Below are 14948 nucleotides of genomic sequence, written 5' to 3'. Positions count from 1 at the left end.
TTTCGAAGAATAACTTTTGATGACTGGGAATGACTTTGTTGTCTTAGAGAATAACTTTGAGGGCTTAGAGAATGTCTTTGATGAATGGAAGGTTACTTAGAGAATAACATATCATGACTGAGAATAACTTTTGATAACTCTTAGAATAACTTTGATGTCTTAGAGAATAACTTTAGATGACTTTGAGAATGTCTTTGGATAACTCTGAGATTAACTTTGATGTCTTTGAAACCACTTTGATGAATTGGAGAATGTCTTTGAGAACATGAGTAGTATTTTGTTAGCTCAGAGAATAAATTTTTGATGACATAGAGAATAACTTTATGTATTAGAGAAGAACATTGATGGCTTAGAGAATGACTTCTGAGAACATGGGTAGTATTTGAATGCATCTTTGATGTAATGAAAAGTAACTTTGATGTCTCGAAGATATCTTGCAGATTAACTTTGATGACAGAGATTAACTTTTGTTGTTTTAGAGATTAATTTTGATAGCTCCAAGAATAACGTTTATGCCTCTGAGATTAACTTTAATGAACGAAGATGTCTTAGAAAGTTTCTCTGATGAACGAAAGGCTACTTAGAGAATAGCATTTTGATGACTGAGATTAACTTTTTGATGACTCTGAGAATAACTTTGAGGATGCGAGTAAATTTGAGTGTTTGAGAGTGTCTTTTGATATCTCGAAGAGTGCCCTTGAAGTCTTAAAGGATGTCTTTGATGTCTCGAAGGATGTCTTAGAGTGTAACTTTGGTGTCTTTGAGTAAGTCCTTAATGTATTGAAGAGTGTCTTTGATTTCTCGAAGAGTAACTTTGGTGTAACGGAGAGCACCTTTGACTATTTTTCTTACTTAGCGACATATAATTTTAGTTACGAAAGTGTTGAAAAAGTTACATTTGACTCTTTTAGTTGAGGAAAAAGACAAAATATGACGACAGTGACTATTTTTTAGTGCTCCACAAAGTATAATGCCAGTTAAGAACGACGATGATAGATATCTTTGACTATATTTTCTGACTTGACGATGGATAAAGTTAGTTATGAACAGTGCTGAAAAGATTCCTTTGACAATTTTTAGCTAAGCGAAAGGCTGTTTTAGTTAAGAACAGTGTTGGAAAGAGACTACACATGACTATTTTCAGATGAGAGAAGTGATATTTCAGTTAAGAAATGACAAGGAAACACGATGAAGTAACTATTTTTAGTTGACCGATGAATACTTTTAGTTGAGCAAAAGCCAAAACATGATGAACATGACTTTTTCTGATGATTGGCGGATAATTTTTAGATAAGAAATGACAATGAAACATGAAGAACACGGTTATTTTCTGATGACTGGGGAATAAGTTTAGTTAAGAAATGATGAAAGTTATTATTTTTAGTTGATTGACGATGGATAAAAGCTAGTTATGAACAGTTTTGGAAAGTTTCCTTTGACAATTTTTTCTTGATGAAACATAGCGGCTGTTAAGAAAGTGCTGAAAGAAGTTTCCTTTGACAATTTTCAGCTAAGAGAAAGGGTGTTTTAGTTAAGAACAGTGTTGAACGAGGTTATTTCTGACTATTTTTAGTTGACTGGATAATAAGTTTAGTTGAGAAATGACGAAAGTGACTATGTTTTTAGTTGATTGGCGAAAGATTTTTAGTTAAGAAGTTACAAGAAAGGTTTGTCTTTGTAAATTTGGAACTGAATAAATTGTAGATTTGTTTAAGAATATGGCTGGTAGAACTATTAAGTTGACTACGAGAATTACTTTGACCTAGTTTTTGCAAATAAAAACTTGGTGACTAAAATTGTTGAGGAAACTGTATTGCTGATGCTAATATTTGACAAAGAACTAGTTAGTGAATGGAAGAAACAAAGAACATAAAAAATTGAGGTTAAGTAAGGGAATGAACACAGTGAACATACGGTGAACACAGAAAACATGTAAGAAAAAGTTGATGAATACAGTGAACATGCTGGGAATATGAACTTACAGAGAACATGAAAACATGATAAGGAGAATAGGGAATACAAAGAATGAACAATGGACTTGTGAAGAACATGGAGAATATGACAAAGAATGTAGAAAACATGTAAGTGAAGGTGAAAAACGAAGTGATCTTGTGAGGAACATGAACTTGTAGAGGAACATGAATATTGACAAAGAACACAACATATGGAAGTTAGCATGAATATTGAGTATAAAAGTTGTAAAGAGAACATGTGATGAATATGAAAACATAGAAAATATGACTAGAATTTGTAGAGAACATAATGAGACTAAAAAAAAAATGGAGATACTTGTGAAAATATGAACTGAATGGGACTGTGAACATTTGTAGAACATGGAGTGAACACGGATGAGAATACGAAGAACACAGTGAATATAGAGAAAATATGCAAATACAGTATGATTATTGAAGGTTTGGATACGTTGGGGATTGATACGTTGGGGATGAGAAGGGTAAAGTAAATACTCTGATAAACAGATAGGCTGGAGAGGGACTTGATCGAATATATTTATGTCTGATGATCTAAGGCTGAGGAAATGGAGCTTGGTTAATGCCCCGATTAATTTTACTACGTTAGAAATACGGTGATCTTAAATCTCAGGATGATTTAGTTGGAAAATAAAGAACTTGCACAAATGAACTAAGCTGGGGCACAAGAGTTGAAACTTGATAACTGAACTGGTTTTTATTTACTATGTCTGAAAATGTAGTTGGGTGATTTGGACTGAGAGTAATGATTTTACAAAAGTGAGCTTGGACAGAGGACAAGAGCTAGTTTTATAATTGTTTACTTCATATTTACTATGTCTGAAATACAGAGGGTAAAAAATTTCAGGGAAATTGATGGTTTATTTACAAAGACTTGAGGGTGGAAGAGGGTGGGGGACGAGAGCTGGAGCTCGATAACTGACTTGATTTTATTTACTAACTTTGAAGTATGTCTGCTTTTAATTTTAGGGAAATTGATGGGTTATTTACAAAGATACGAAGGAGAACTAAGGCGGGGACGAGAGCTGGAGCTCGATAACTGACTTGATTTTATTTACGGTGTCTGAAATACAGAGGGTAGAAATTTCAGGGAAATTGGTGGTTTATTTACAAAGATATGAAAGAGAACTAAGGCGGAGGACAAGAGCTGGAGCTTGGTAACTGTTTTGATCTTATTTATGGTGTCTGAAATACAGAGGCTAAAAATCTCAGGGAATTTGGACTGTTACTAATGATTTTGTACAAATGAACTAAGCTGGGGACAAGAGCTAGAGTTTGATAATTGTTTGCATTTACTAAACTATGTCTGAAATACAGAGGGTAGAAATTTCAGGGAAATTGGACTGTTACTAACGAAGATACGAGAGAGAGCTAAGGCGGAGGACAAGAGCTGGAGCTTGGTAACTAAATTACTGTATTGAACAACATTTGAAATATGATTATTTTTAAATTTTGGAATGATAGTATTCTTTATACGACAGGGGACTAAGGTGGGGAACGTGAGCTAGAACTTGCTTACTAACATGATTTATTTGTGTAAAACTGACTTGCTTAATGAAAAGGAGCAAACATACTGACTTGCTTAATGAAAAGGAGCAAACATACGATGTTGGAAAATAGTTGAACTGAATGAAAGGAGAGAGAGAGAGAGAGGAGGGACGGTCCAGATATTATGAGAAGATAACATAAGATAAGAGGTCTGGCTGACCGGGCGTAAAGTAAACACAGGTGAGGCGACAGATTGCGAGGTAAGGGGGGGAGGGAGGGGGGTGTGATGTACGAAACCCTGAAAACAATGACTTACACAGGTGATTTTCTAAATTTATATGAATAACTAAGGCTTACATAGACGATTTTGTAAGTTGAAAACATGTAAAATATGTCCGTAGAGTTCTCCTGGAAGCCCTAAAGTGCTACACACGTTATTTGAATTTCTCCCATAAGGCTTTAACAAACTTCTAAGTCTCGGAAATTATTTTTCTCATAAGAAATCCTTACTTCTAAAATCTGCGACTGACAAAATTTACCTGAAAACCCTGGCTCCACACAGACGATATTTCTAAATTTACCTGAAACCCTTGGGGCGCACAGGGGATATTCTAAATTTACCTGAAAACCCTGGCGCCACACAGACGATATTTTCCCTGAAAAAAAAATATCGTCTGTGTGGCGCCAACCCTACTACTGTTACTGTCTAAAATTACCACGGAAAGAGCCTCAATCATGTACTTCTAGTACCAAATCAGCACTAATAAACTCTGTAGTTTGATCATATCCTCAGTCACGTTCTTGTGACTTATGGTCTGCATAAACTCTGAACGTATCTGGAAATAGCCTCAAAATCTGAAACACGCTAGAATATCCCTTTGATTACCTTGGGAATGCATCTGATTTTGACTGTCAGGCAGCCACACAACAGTTATAATTAGTATAGAACAAAATTATATTAATATAATACAGAGAAATCGAGGAAAATAAAAAATTTCTCAAAGCAAAAGGCGAAAACAGGGAAGAAAAGATGTTTTCGACATTTATGAAATCGATCTCTGTCCTGTGTGGCAATTAACAATAGAAAATGGCATTTACGCATTCATAAATTAAAATATGTATATATGATGTAGTAAAATGTAACTTCATGAAACATGTAGGAACTGATTGTTACAGATGTTAACGCTATTTCCAGATACGTCCAGAGGTTAAACTTTTGACTTGGTACTAGGAGTATATGCTTGAGTACATGCTAGTTTAAACAGTAACTGCTTTGAAGCATTAGTGGATCACAACAGTATGTCGCGAAGGGCCCACAGGAGTTTGGGGAAGTTCGAAATGAGGCGACAACTAAATTTAACAATACAAAAAAAAAAAAAAGTCGAGATAAGTTTGGAAAGACCTCCACCTGGCAACACTGAGCGTCAATCTTCAGGCAGTTATTGTTCGGACTTATAGTCGCAACAAGTCCTCAGGTCAGACACGAGCTGCTGAAGTCCCTCAAGACGCATTGAACAATTTTAACGCATTGCGCATTAAAAATACGTTTGTTCTCATTTAAATATTAATATTATATATTAAAGTTCTATACTTTGGCGTAGGTTTGGTTAGGTTAGGTGTTTAGGTACTCTTGGTGATTTATTGTATTTGTAATAAGTAAAATAATCATTTACATCGTTGCAATTCGATCAAAAGTCTTTAGCGAAGCACTATTTGTAAAATAATTGAAAGTCATCAGATGTGAGTTATGTGTAAACCACACACAGAGATCACACTAACGTGATGCATCAAATGAACAAATCCACAAGGGCCGTGACGAGGATTCGAACCTGCGTCCGGGAGCATCCCAGACACTGCCTTAATCGACTGAGCTACGACGGGGTTAAAAGGGTTGAAACCGAAGTTCTACTGAACTAACTGGATCCCGTAGCCTCTCCGAGGCAGGTTCGAATCCTCGTCACGGCCCTTGTGGATTTGTTTATGTGTAAACCATTTTTCATCCATAAAAAGGGGGGTTTGGCGGCAGGATTAACGAGCATTTGACCTTTATTGATGAGGACGCGCTGTATAGTCCACAGAACCATGTTCGAGGCTATGACTTGAAACGTGCTTAGTTCACCTTCAGAGTGTGGTGTAGTGTAAACACTCCCTAAACCAACGTAACCATAACACCTTAAATCTAACCTAGACCTAATTATACATAAACCCACAATATATAATACTATTAATTTACATTTCAGAAAAAAGTTTTTATTTTATAGAAGATTCATCCTGTCATTTACATGTCTGCTGAATAAATAAAACACAGCACTTAATAAAAACTCATTATTTGACTTATTGCTTGGGGCTAGAGAATGGTTTGGGGATTCCGTGTATTCTCCTACTTGTTCTTGCGGGGGTTGAGCTTTGCTCTTTCGGCCAGCCTCTCAACTGTCAATCAATCAACTGTTACTAGCTACTAACTAATTTTTTTCACACGCCCAGCAAGCAGCCCGTAACAGCTGTCTAGCGCACAGATACCTATTTACTGCTAGGTAACAGGGGCGGCAGGGTGAAAGAAACTCTGCCCATTTGTCTCTGCCGATGCCGGGAGTCGAACCCGGGCCACAGTATTACGAATCCCGCGCACTGTCCACTCGGCTACCAGACCCCTAACTCCGTGTGAGTTTGCTCGAATGCTTTTTTTCTATTGCGTTTTATTTAGTCTATTATTTTAGCTACTGAACTTTTAAACACAATCGTAATTCTCGTTCTTATCAATGGTAAGGTCTCTTCTTAAAAATAAGAAAGTCCTTTGACGGTTTTAGCACCACATTCGGTGTGTCGTGAGTTGCTAAAGGTTGTTCAATGTACCGTGAGTTGGAAAAAGTTGTTTGGTATACTGTGAGTTGGAAAAAATTAAATTTGTCTGTATTATTGTTGAACAATAGCTTAATTTTAGGCGAAAACAGACAAACAAACAGTTAAGATATACAAAATTTCAAAATTACTTAACTCGTGATGTAATTGTCACACTTAAACAGAGTGAGATCAATCTACTCTCCACAATGCCTACTGATTGGCAGAATAAGCTGTCTGTGCCTTAAGGCAGCGAGGAGCGGTCTCCAGCAATACTTTAACTGTCACTCTGAAGCAGAGAGATTATTCTTCCCAACATTTGGGGCTAGTTTTCTTCTTTTTATAAGCCAGTGTTTTTGCTGCATATTGGTGTTTCTTATGTGTTAACAACTGTGTCGGTACACACAAAGTAATCACACTAATGTGATGTATCAATGAGAAAATAGGTTACACTCAGAAATCACAATAGCGTGATGCATCAAATGAACAAATCCTCAAGGGCTGTGACGAGGGGTTCGAACCTACGTCCGAGAGGATCTCAGACGCTGCCTTAATCAACTGAGCTACGACATGGTAAAATAATTGCAACCGGGAAATCATCCTGACCTACCAAAGGATCCTGCAGTCTCTCCGAGACACAAACCAGGGTTTTACACAATTCCCCCCATGCACCCGAGCTCCGCCAATATACTGTTCTACCTCTTCGCCTTTACATGCACCTTTGGGTGCTTGGGGGAATTGTGTAAAACCCTGGTTTGTGTCTCATAGAGACTACAGGATCCGTTGTAGTCCTGTAAATCCGCTCCTACGGATTTTCTAACAGTATCATTGTTAAATGATCACGTCCTATTATTACAATGTGTATATTTACATAGTTTGTAAATATATTATGGCAGTATTAATGAATATATTATTGCCAGTATTAATTTATATATTATTGCCAGTATTAATGCATATATTATTTCATTTTACCCGACCTATATATATGCCTACTGACTAAATTTAACAATATATAATCACTTACTATTACTGGCTCTAAATACTCTAATTACATATATTATTATTAATAATAGTATTTTATAACAATTATTTAAGCAAATGACCGCAATTATATCTTTGTCGTTAAACCAGAAGAGAATAATAATTATATGGGGAGCTGGGCAATGTAAATAGCTCTCCACTTGAAACTGCTATTTAACTAGCAGCCTATTTCAAATTGGCTGAACAAAACTTGTTAATTTACCTTGGAAAAAACAATTTAAATTGTTATATGCAACTCTACCAAGTTATGCATACTGTTGAAAAGAACATCTGTCCAAACCTGATAAGATTCATTTTTTTCATAGAAAAAAAACAAGGAAGTTAAATGCACATGAAAACTAAATGTTAATTTCTAGCTAAACCATTCTCAGTCTGCTATTTTATCTTTATGTTTTTAAATCACAATATTATGGCAAAATACACAATTGTATTACTTTAATATCACTTACAAAGTTTATCTAAGAATTACAAGCATATTACGTCAAACCAAGCATTGTGCAGTCAGTTATGTAAGTAGGATAACAAACAATCCAAATAATGCATGGAACTATAGTTTATTCATTACATAATTATACGCACTACTCATGTATACAATAAATAAATGTGAGTATCTTCAAAGGCGGGAGGTTGGTGGTGCTCAGCAGTTACTGAGGGGCGCCGTAGGTCCTGGAGGGAGCGGAGGCAGAGGCCCTCACACTAGCACCCTCGGCTCTGGCGGCGGCGGCGTCCTCTTCAGCAGCCTTAGCGATCTGGTCCAGCACGAACTTTGGGATTGGGTGGGGGAACTCAGGAGCCACTGGCAGCAGGTCAGACTGGGGCTGGTAGCCGTTCTCGTCGGCGACGAACTTCACATTGACGGGACTGCCGTCAGGAGCGGTGTAGCTGAGAATAGAACATCAGTAACTTAACGTTCATTATTTTGTGTATATGCCACTCGTAATACTGAAAGGAATTTACAAATTACAAGGAACGTACGAACGAATGAACCTTACATATTACAAGAAATTTTGTACGGCAACAAAAACTTACGAGTATTGTCCGGCCTTAATTACAGCGCCATCTGAGCCATCTGGAGAGCCGTTCAGGGACAGGACAATTCCGTTGCCAGTCTCCACGTCAACACTGTATCTTCCGTCTGGTTCTTGGACACGATCGTCCCTCAGGATGGGCACCACCTCGACACTGTCGATGGAGACAGACCTGCTGGAGGCGGCGGGGGCGCCGTAGGAGGTCTGTGGGAGCTGGTACTGTGGGGCGGCGACAGCCACGGCGGCCACGGCAGCAATGATCACCTGATGTAATAATCAAATTAATATTCCCTCTGAATTTACCTTTAACTTCTCCCATAGTTATTTATGCTCTTTGTTTTTTTCAAAAAACTTGCTAATGCTAGCTAGCCAAAAAATTGGCTACCTTAGTGTTCCAATATATATTTTTACATTTATATTCTCATTTAAATTTCCAATCGCGAGTCGAGAACTAACCCAGCTACACTAATATTATATAATATATTCAGTACCATTTTTGAGAGATAATACGTTGTAATTTTATTTTTATGTCAATTGCTTATAATTGTTTTATTATAATTTCTAACAGTTACAACCGTCAGCAATGAATTAATATTATTAAAATTTCATTTATCAGCAGTAGATGTATTTGTAATTACATCAATAATTGTATCGTATTCTACTTTACTTGTAATGATCATGGCAATGAATACAGTATACTCATTTCAAGTTTGAAGTATTAAGGATTGTTTACTGTTCGAAACTTTCAATAGACCTGGAGAAATTTACAAAATTACAAGTTTATTCCTAGAGCGAATAAGAGTCCCTGGGACGATAATGTGTAGTTTTCTTCCTGGCACTAGTTTGAGATCTTCAGGCAAGTCTCAGAGGAGAGTCAATTCCAAACAGTAAGTGAAGTCTACGTTATAAGCAGCAGCAACTTCTGTGAATGGGAAGTTGGGATCACTTACGAACTTCATGGTGATGGTGGCAGCGGCCAAGTGATGCCGTGGTCATGGTACCGGGAGCTTATATAGGGGGTGGACCGCCAGGCGTTCCTTGGTCCTGACCTCGGGAAGGGCAGGTCGCCCTTCACCGATGACCCAGCTTTTCTAGCCTCTTTCACTGGTCATTACTTTCTCTCTCTCACTCTATCTCTGTCTCGTTCTCGCTGCTGCTCTCTCTCTCTCTCTTTCTGTCTCACTCTCTCATTCTAAATATAAATGTTAAACTAGACGTAACACAATCGTTACAGTCGTAACGATTGTAATCGTAATCGTAACTTGACGTTACACAAACGTTACACAATCGACTTGAGAATGGTCCAGGACGGACCGAAACGTCGTCGTCCCTTCACTTTCTAGCGTGTGGTTTGGTCAACAATATAAACGTTAATCGTGTATATAACCTGTAATTATTGGGGCTGCCTAGAATGTAATATCTCTGTCACCTTCCTTCCCATGCTTGTCACTAATTAGGACAACTAAATAATATATTACACAATAAGGTACGTGGTATTTGTTTTCTCTTCTCAATAATATATTTTGGCTGACCCCATAACAATCAGGAGCATTGCGTTCTGATGTGTTTCACGTGTGGTGCTGGTGGCCAGGACGCAGATGACTGAGACGCACTGAGTGCTTCTTGACACAACGGGTGCAGTTTGGCATGACGCAGCACGTTGTCTCTGATACCCTTTCCACCGCAGTTGTACATCAAGTTTTCTTTCTGTAGGCGAACAGCATCTCGGTGGAGGTCTTACTGTTGGCTGTATGACAGTGGAGGTCTTATAGTTGGCTGTATGACAGTGGCAGTCTTACTGTTGGCTGTATGACAGTGGCGGTCTTACTGTTGGCTGTATGACAGTGGTGGTCTTACTGTTGGCTGTATGACAGTGGTGGTATGATATTGGCAGTTCTACAGTTAATTCTTCCTCTTATTCCACTTTCTCTTCTTCCTCTTCTTCCTTTTCACCTTCTTCCTCTTCTTCCTTTTCTTCTTCCTCGTCTTCTTCTTTTAATAACAACCACGTACCAAATTACTGCTGGGTGAACAGGGGTAAACCATTAAATTAAGAATTTTCGCCTAATCACTCCACCCTGGCGACTCGAATTCGGACCAAATCGCACGCAAAGCGCGTGTTATCACTACGGCTATGTATCGTCTGGAAATCGTTTGATCGCGAGGGTCAAAATGTGAGTCTTGTTGAAATAGCTAGCCGTAGCCTGAGTGATCCAGTACTAGCCAATTATTAAGAGCGATCACACTCCAACCGCGTAAGATCACAAGACAGTCTGGGGAAGAGATCCCAACACAGTCACTGTAAGAGATCACAACACAGTCATTGTAAGAGATCACAACACCGTCACTGTAAGAGATCACAACACAGTCATTGTAAGAGATCACAACACAGTCACTGTAAGAGATCACAACACAGTCATTGTAAGAGATCACAACACAGTCACTGTAAGTGATAACAACACAGTCATTGTAAGAGATAACAACACAGTCATTGTAAGAGATCACAACACAGTCATTGTAAGAGATAACAACACAGTCATTGTAAGAGATCACAACACAGTCACTGTAAAAGATCACAGCGCAGTCATTGTTAGCGAACATTCCATAATCATTGTATACGATCACTCTACAAGCACTGGGAGTAATATGAGCGATCATTAGTTCGAGCGATCATTCCTCAGTCACTGAATGCAATTATTGCACAAAAAATACAATTATTGCAAGTAATTTGTTCACAATCATTGTGAACGATGATTCCACAATCATTGTGAGCAAACGCTACACAATCATTGTGAGCAAACGCTACACAATCATTGTGAGCAATCAATACACAATCATTGTGAGCAAACAATACACAATCATTGTGAGCAAACAATACACAATCATTGTGAGCAATCAATACACAATAATTGTGAGCAAACAATACACAATCATTGTGAGCAAACAATACACAATCATTGTGAGCAATCAATACACAATCATTGTGAGCAATCAATACACAATCATTGTGAACAAACAATACACAATCACAGTCAGCAATTATTTCACAATAATTATTTTTTTATAATATATTGTATGGTATACTTGTCAAGATAGGATATACACAGGGAGGTGTATCCTGCTTCTCGGTATATATATATATGCACTTGAGAATACACTTTAGTCCTTCTATCCCTCCTATCCTAAATATTTTCCCTTATACCTTCCAACTGTAATAGTCGTAATGGCTTAGCGCTTTCTCCAGAAATTTACCTTTAGTCCTAGACCATGTCCAGGACTAGAGTGTACTTGCTGGTTGGTCAGTAAGCAAATGTGGTGGCCTTAATAACCGTCTTGCGGTTGACAAGATTTAAGCCCAATTGCGTGTAAGGAATTCTTGTCTTTTAACTACTGGCTCACTATAGCCCGTGCTACTTGGAACTTTTTGTTCCAGGTAGTTTATCTTAAACAACAACAACAACATCTTGTCTTTAATTTAACATTTTGTACCTGTCGATAAATTATATATATATATATATATATATATATATATATATATATATATATATATATATATATATATATATATATATATATATATATATATATATATATATATATATTTATATAATTATATATATAAGATAATTAAAATTTAGTTGTGGCTACTTTTGATGTTATGACTTGCAACTGCCACTACTACTAACACTACTATTATTATCACACTGTCAGTTGAATAAGCATCATTATTTCAACTGTTGATTGGGTTAATTCAACTAATTACCACCAGTTTAATTATCATAATTAGTTCAACTGCTGGTCAAAATTCTCTAAGATTTACTATCTTGCTTTATTTTCTTGGCATCCAATATTATTAACCAAAGCTTATTGCATCTCGTTCATATATCTTGTTGCTTATAAGGCAAGATTCTGTTGATAAATTATGTTATTTTCAATTATATTGTTAAAAACATTAATATTCAAAAATGTTTAGCAGGCTTTATAAAAAGCTTTCATATTTTTTTAAATATTTCTCTGTTATACTTTTGGTAATAGTAAAACAGTAAATAAACGTATACATAAACAACGGTACTTCCTTTTTCCATAAAGAAATTCATTATTATTTTTAGTAATACATTAATTTTACTCCCGTAATTAACCAGCCAGCACAGGCTTCTGTGCTGGCTCGGGTTCGACTCTCCTGATGGGAAAGTGTTCTAAAGATGTAAAAACTTCACTTGCTTGTATATATATATATATATATATATATATATATATATATATATATATATATATATATATATATATATATATATATATATATATATATATATATATATATATATATATATATATATATATATATATATATATATATATATATATATATATATATATATATATATATATATATATATATATATATATATATATATATATATAATGTGTGTGTGTATATATGTTCCAATTCTGACATTTTCTGTTCTTTGCAGAAGAATGGAAATGCTCTGCTATCTGAACGTGTCCATGACGGCGGAGATAGACGGTAGTGAGGTGAACAATGGCTGGCCTTGTGTGTGCCTCACGAGAAGTTTGCCTACCCTATTGCAGGTCTTGACCTCGCCTTCTCTCTCTCTCTCTCTCTCTCTCTCTCTCTCTCTCTCTCTCTCTCTCTCTCTCTCTCTCTCTCTCTCTCTCTCTCTCTCTCTCTCTCTCTCTCTCTCTCTCTCTCTCTCTCTCTCTCTCTCCTTCTCTCTCTCTCTCTCTCTCTCTCTCTCTCTCTCTCTCTCTCTCTCTCTCTCTCTCTCTCTCTCTCTCTCTCTCTCTCTCTCTCTCTCTCTCTCTCTCTCTCTCTCTCTCTCTCAATAGTCCTAAATACGAGAGTAACATTCTTATAAATGTTATTAATGGAATTTTGGTAGTTTCCTTGGCTAGTCTTACTTGCAAGCAAAACATTTATATGCAGCCAAACATGAGAGTTGTGATGGTTATTTTTTTGTGCCGAAGCACCATTTCGATTGGCAAATGTGTTTTCGCTCAGTAGGCCATCATGAGGACATGATAGAGTGATGCAGGCGATGAAAGACATTATACACATATACATGTCTCTATGAGAATAAAGTGCAATGGGACAATTAGCAATAAAATATGACAAAACTACTGAAGAAGGTTCCAGCTTTGGATCGATATACTTATATTTCCTTGTTTACTCATCATCATTTCGCCTTCATGTACCCATTTATATAATCGTGCTTAAGGCGGGGCCTGAATCTTATATTTAGGGAACATGAAATTGACTCTCAAGAAGGTATCCTCCAGGGTGACCCCCTTGCTCCTCTCCTTTTCTGGTTAGTTAGTAAAGAGGTCACCGAAAATCTTGTCCAGCGAGTTTAACATCTAGTTCTTGAATGAATGTGCCCTAGCTGGTTCCAAGGAATCTCTCATGAAGGACATCAGAATAATTCTGATGCATTGCATTGAGCAAATCTTGGCCTCACACTAAACATTTTTAAGAGTGAAATGACCTCTTCCAACCAGCGCATTATAGATCAAATAAACCATATTTTGCCTAAAATACATATAATCAAACCCGAAGAGAGTGCACACTCCTAGGAGCTTCACTTGGGTCGAATTCCAGTGACGATGTCCTTAGTAAGATGAGCGCTGTCCTGAAGAGGATGGATGAGAGGACTGGAGACACTGATACTCACGATGCACTTTACCTCATCACCAGTTGTCTGTCCCTCCCCATGTTAACCTACTTTCTGAGTTGTTCGCAATGTTACAATAGCCTCAATTTTTTAGAATTTCGTTTTTATAATATGCACCCCATACCCATTCCGTGGGCGATGGTGGAAAGGGTTACAGAGCACACAACCGGGTCAGGAACTGAATCCCATAGTTCATTTAGCTAAGCAAGTGACAATCTTTTGAAGCTAGTTACACAACTGTTAATGATATATATACATGTACATATATATATGCAATCATTTACACAAGTACATATACATATCGATAATCTTTTTGTATCATAAGTGATTCAACAAGAGGCTCACAACAGCCACTATACAAGACACTTTACATCTATCGTGAGTCACAGTTACTAGTCTTGCTCCACACCCACCCAACTGGGTGGCAGATTTACAGCCATGTGCATGCATTACCTACAGTATACACATTTTGGATACTTCGCTGAGATTTCTGACAGTATATCATTATGAATGAAGTACTTACACATTTCTTGGACTCCATTGAATGTGTTATCTCTGAATTAAGCTATTTTTTCACATTCCATTATATAATGACGCAAGTATGCGAATATTTCTGCTGACAGAGTTTACATATAGTCAAATCTACATCAGCAGATGTTACAAACTCCCAGAGGTACTTGTAGCCGAGCCTAAGCCTAGCAGTGATAACATCTAGAAGTCTGCTAATTTTATTGGATGACCCATAGACGTGCGGTGCTTCCTGCATTATAGAATGATGATAGATGGAGTAACTGGTGTGAATTTCACTTTGCCTAATATCTACGAGATTTTGTTGATGTTCCCGCAATATTACTGCCCTCAGGCTGCTCAAAGGC

At 37.1% G+C, this 14948-nt stretch overlaps 1 protein-coding gene across 1 annotated transcript; it reads right to left on the bottom strand.

Moving 5' to 3' along the window:
- Positions 1–7890: 7890 nt before the first annotated feature.
- On the bottom strand, positions 7891–9362 carry LOC123755168 (cuticle protein AMP1A-like). Its single transcript, XM_045737644.1, has 3 exons — positions 9334–9362; positions 8385–8647; positions 7891–8237 (listed from the first exon to the last, which is right to left on the bottom strand). Exons 1-3 carry the CDS (start codon positions 9340–9342, stop codon positions 8000–8002), a joined length of 510 nt encoding a protein of 169 aa, XP_045593600.1. The 5' UTR covers positions 9343–9362; the 3' UTR covers positions 7891–7999.
- Between the last annotated feature and the right edge of the window lie 5586 nt (positions 9363–14948).

This window comes from Procambarus clarkii, chromosome 28, assembly GCF_040958095.1.
Source record: "Procambarus clarkii isolate CNS0578487 chromosome 28, FALCON_Pclarkii_2.0, whole genome shotgun sequence".
NCBI lineage: Eukaryota > Metazoa > Arthropoda > Malacostraca > Decapoda > Cambaridae > Procambarus > Procambarus clarkii.
The sequence above is the reverse complement of the archived record's forward strand: the minus strand, read 5'-3'. Positions and strand labels throughout refer to the sequence as shown.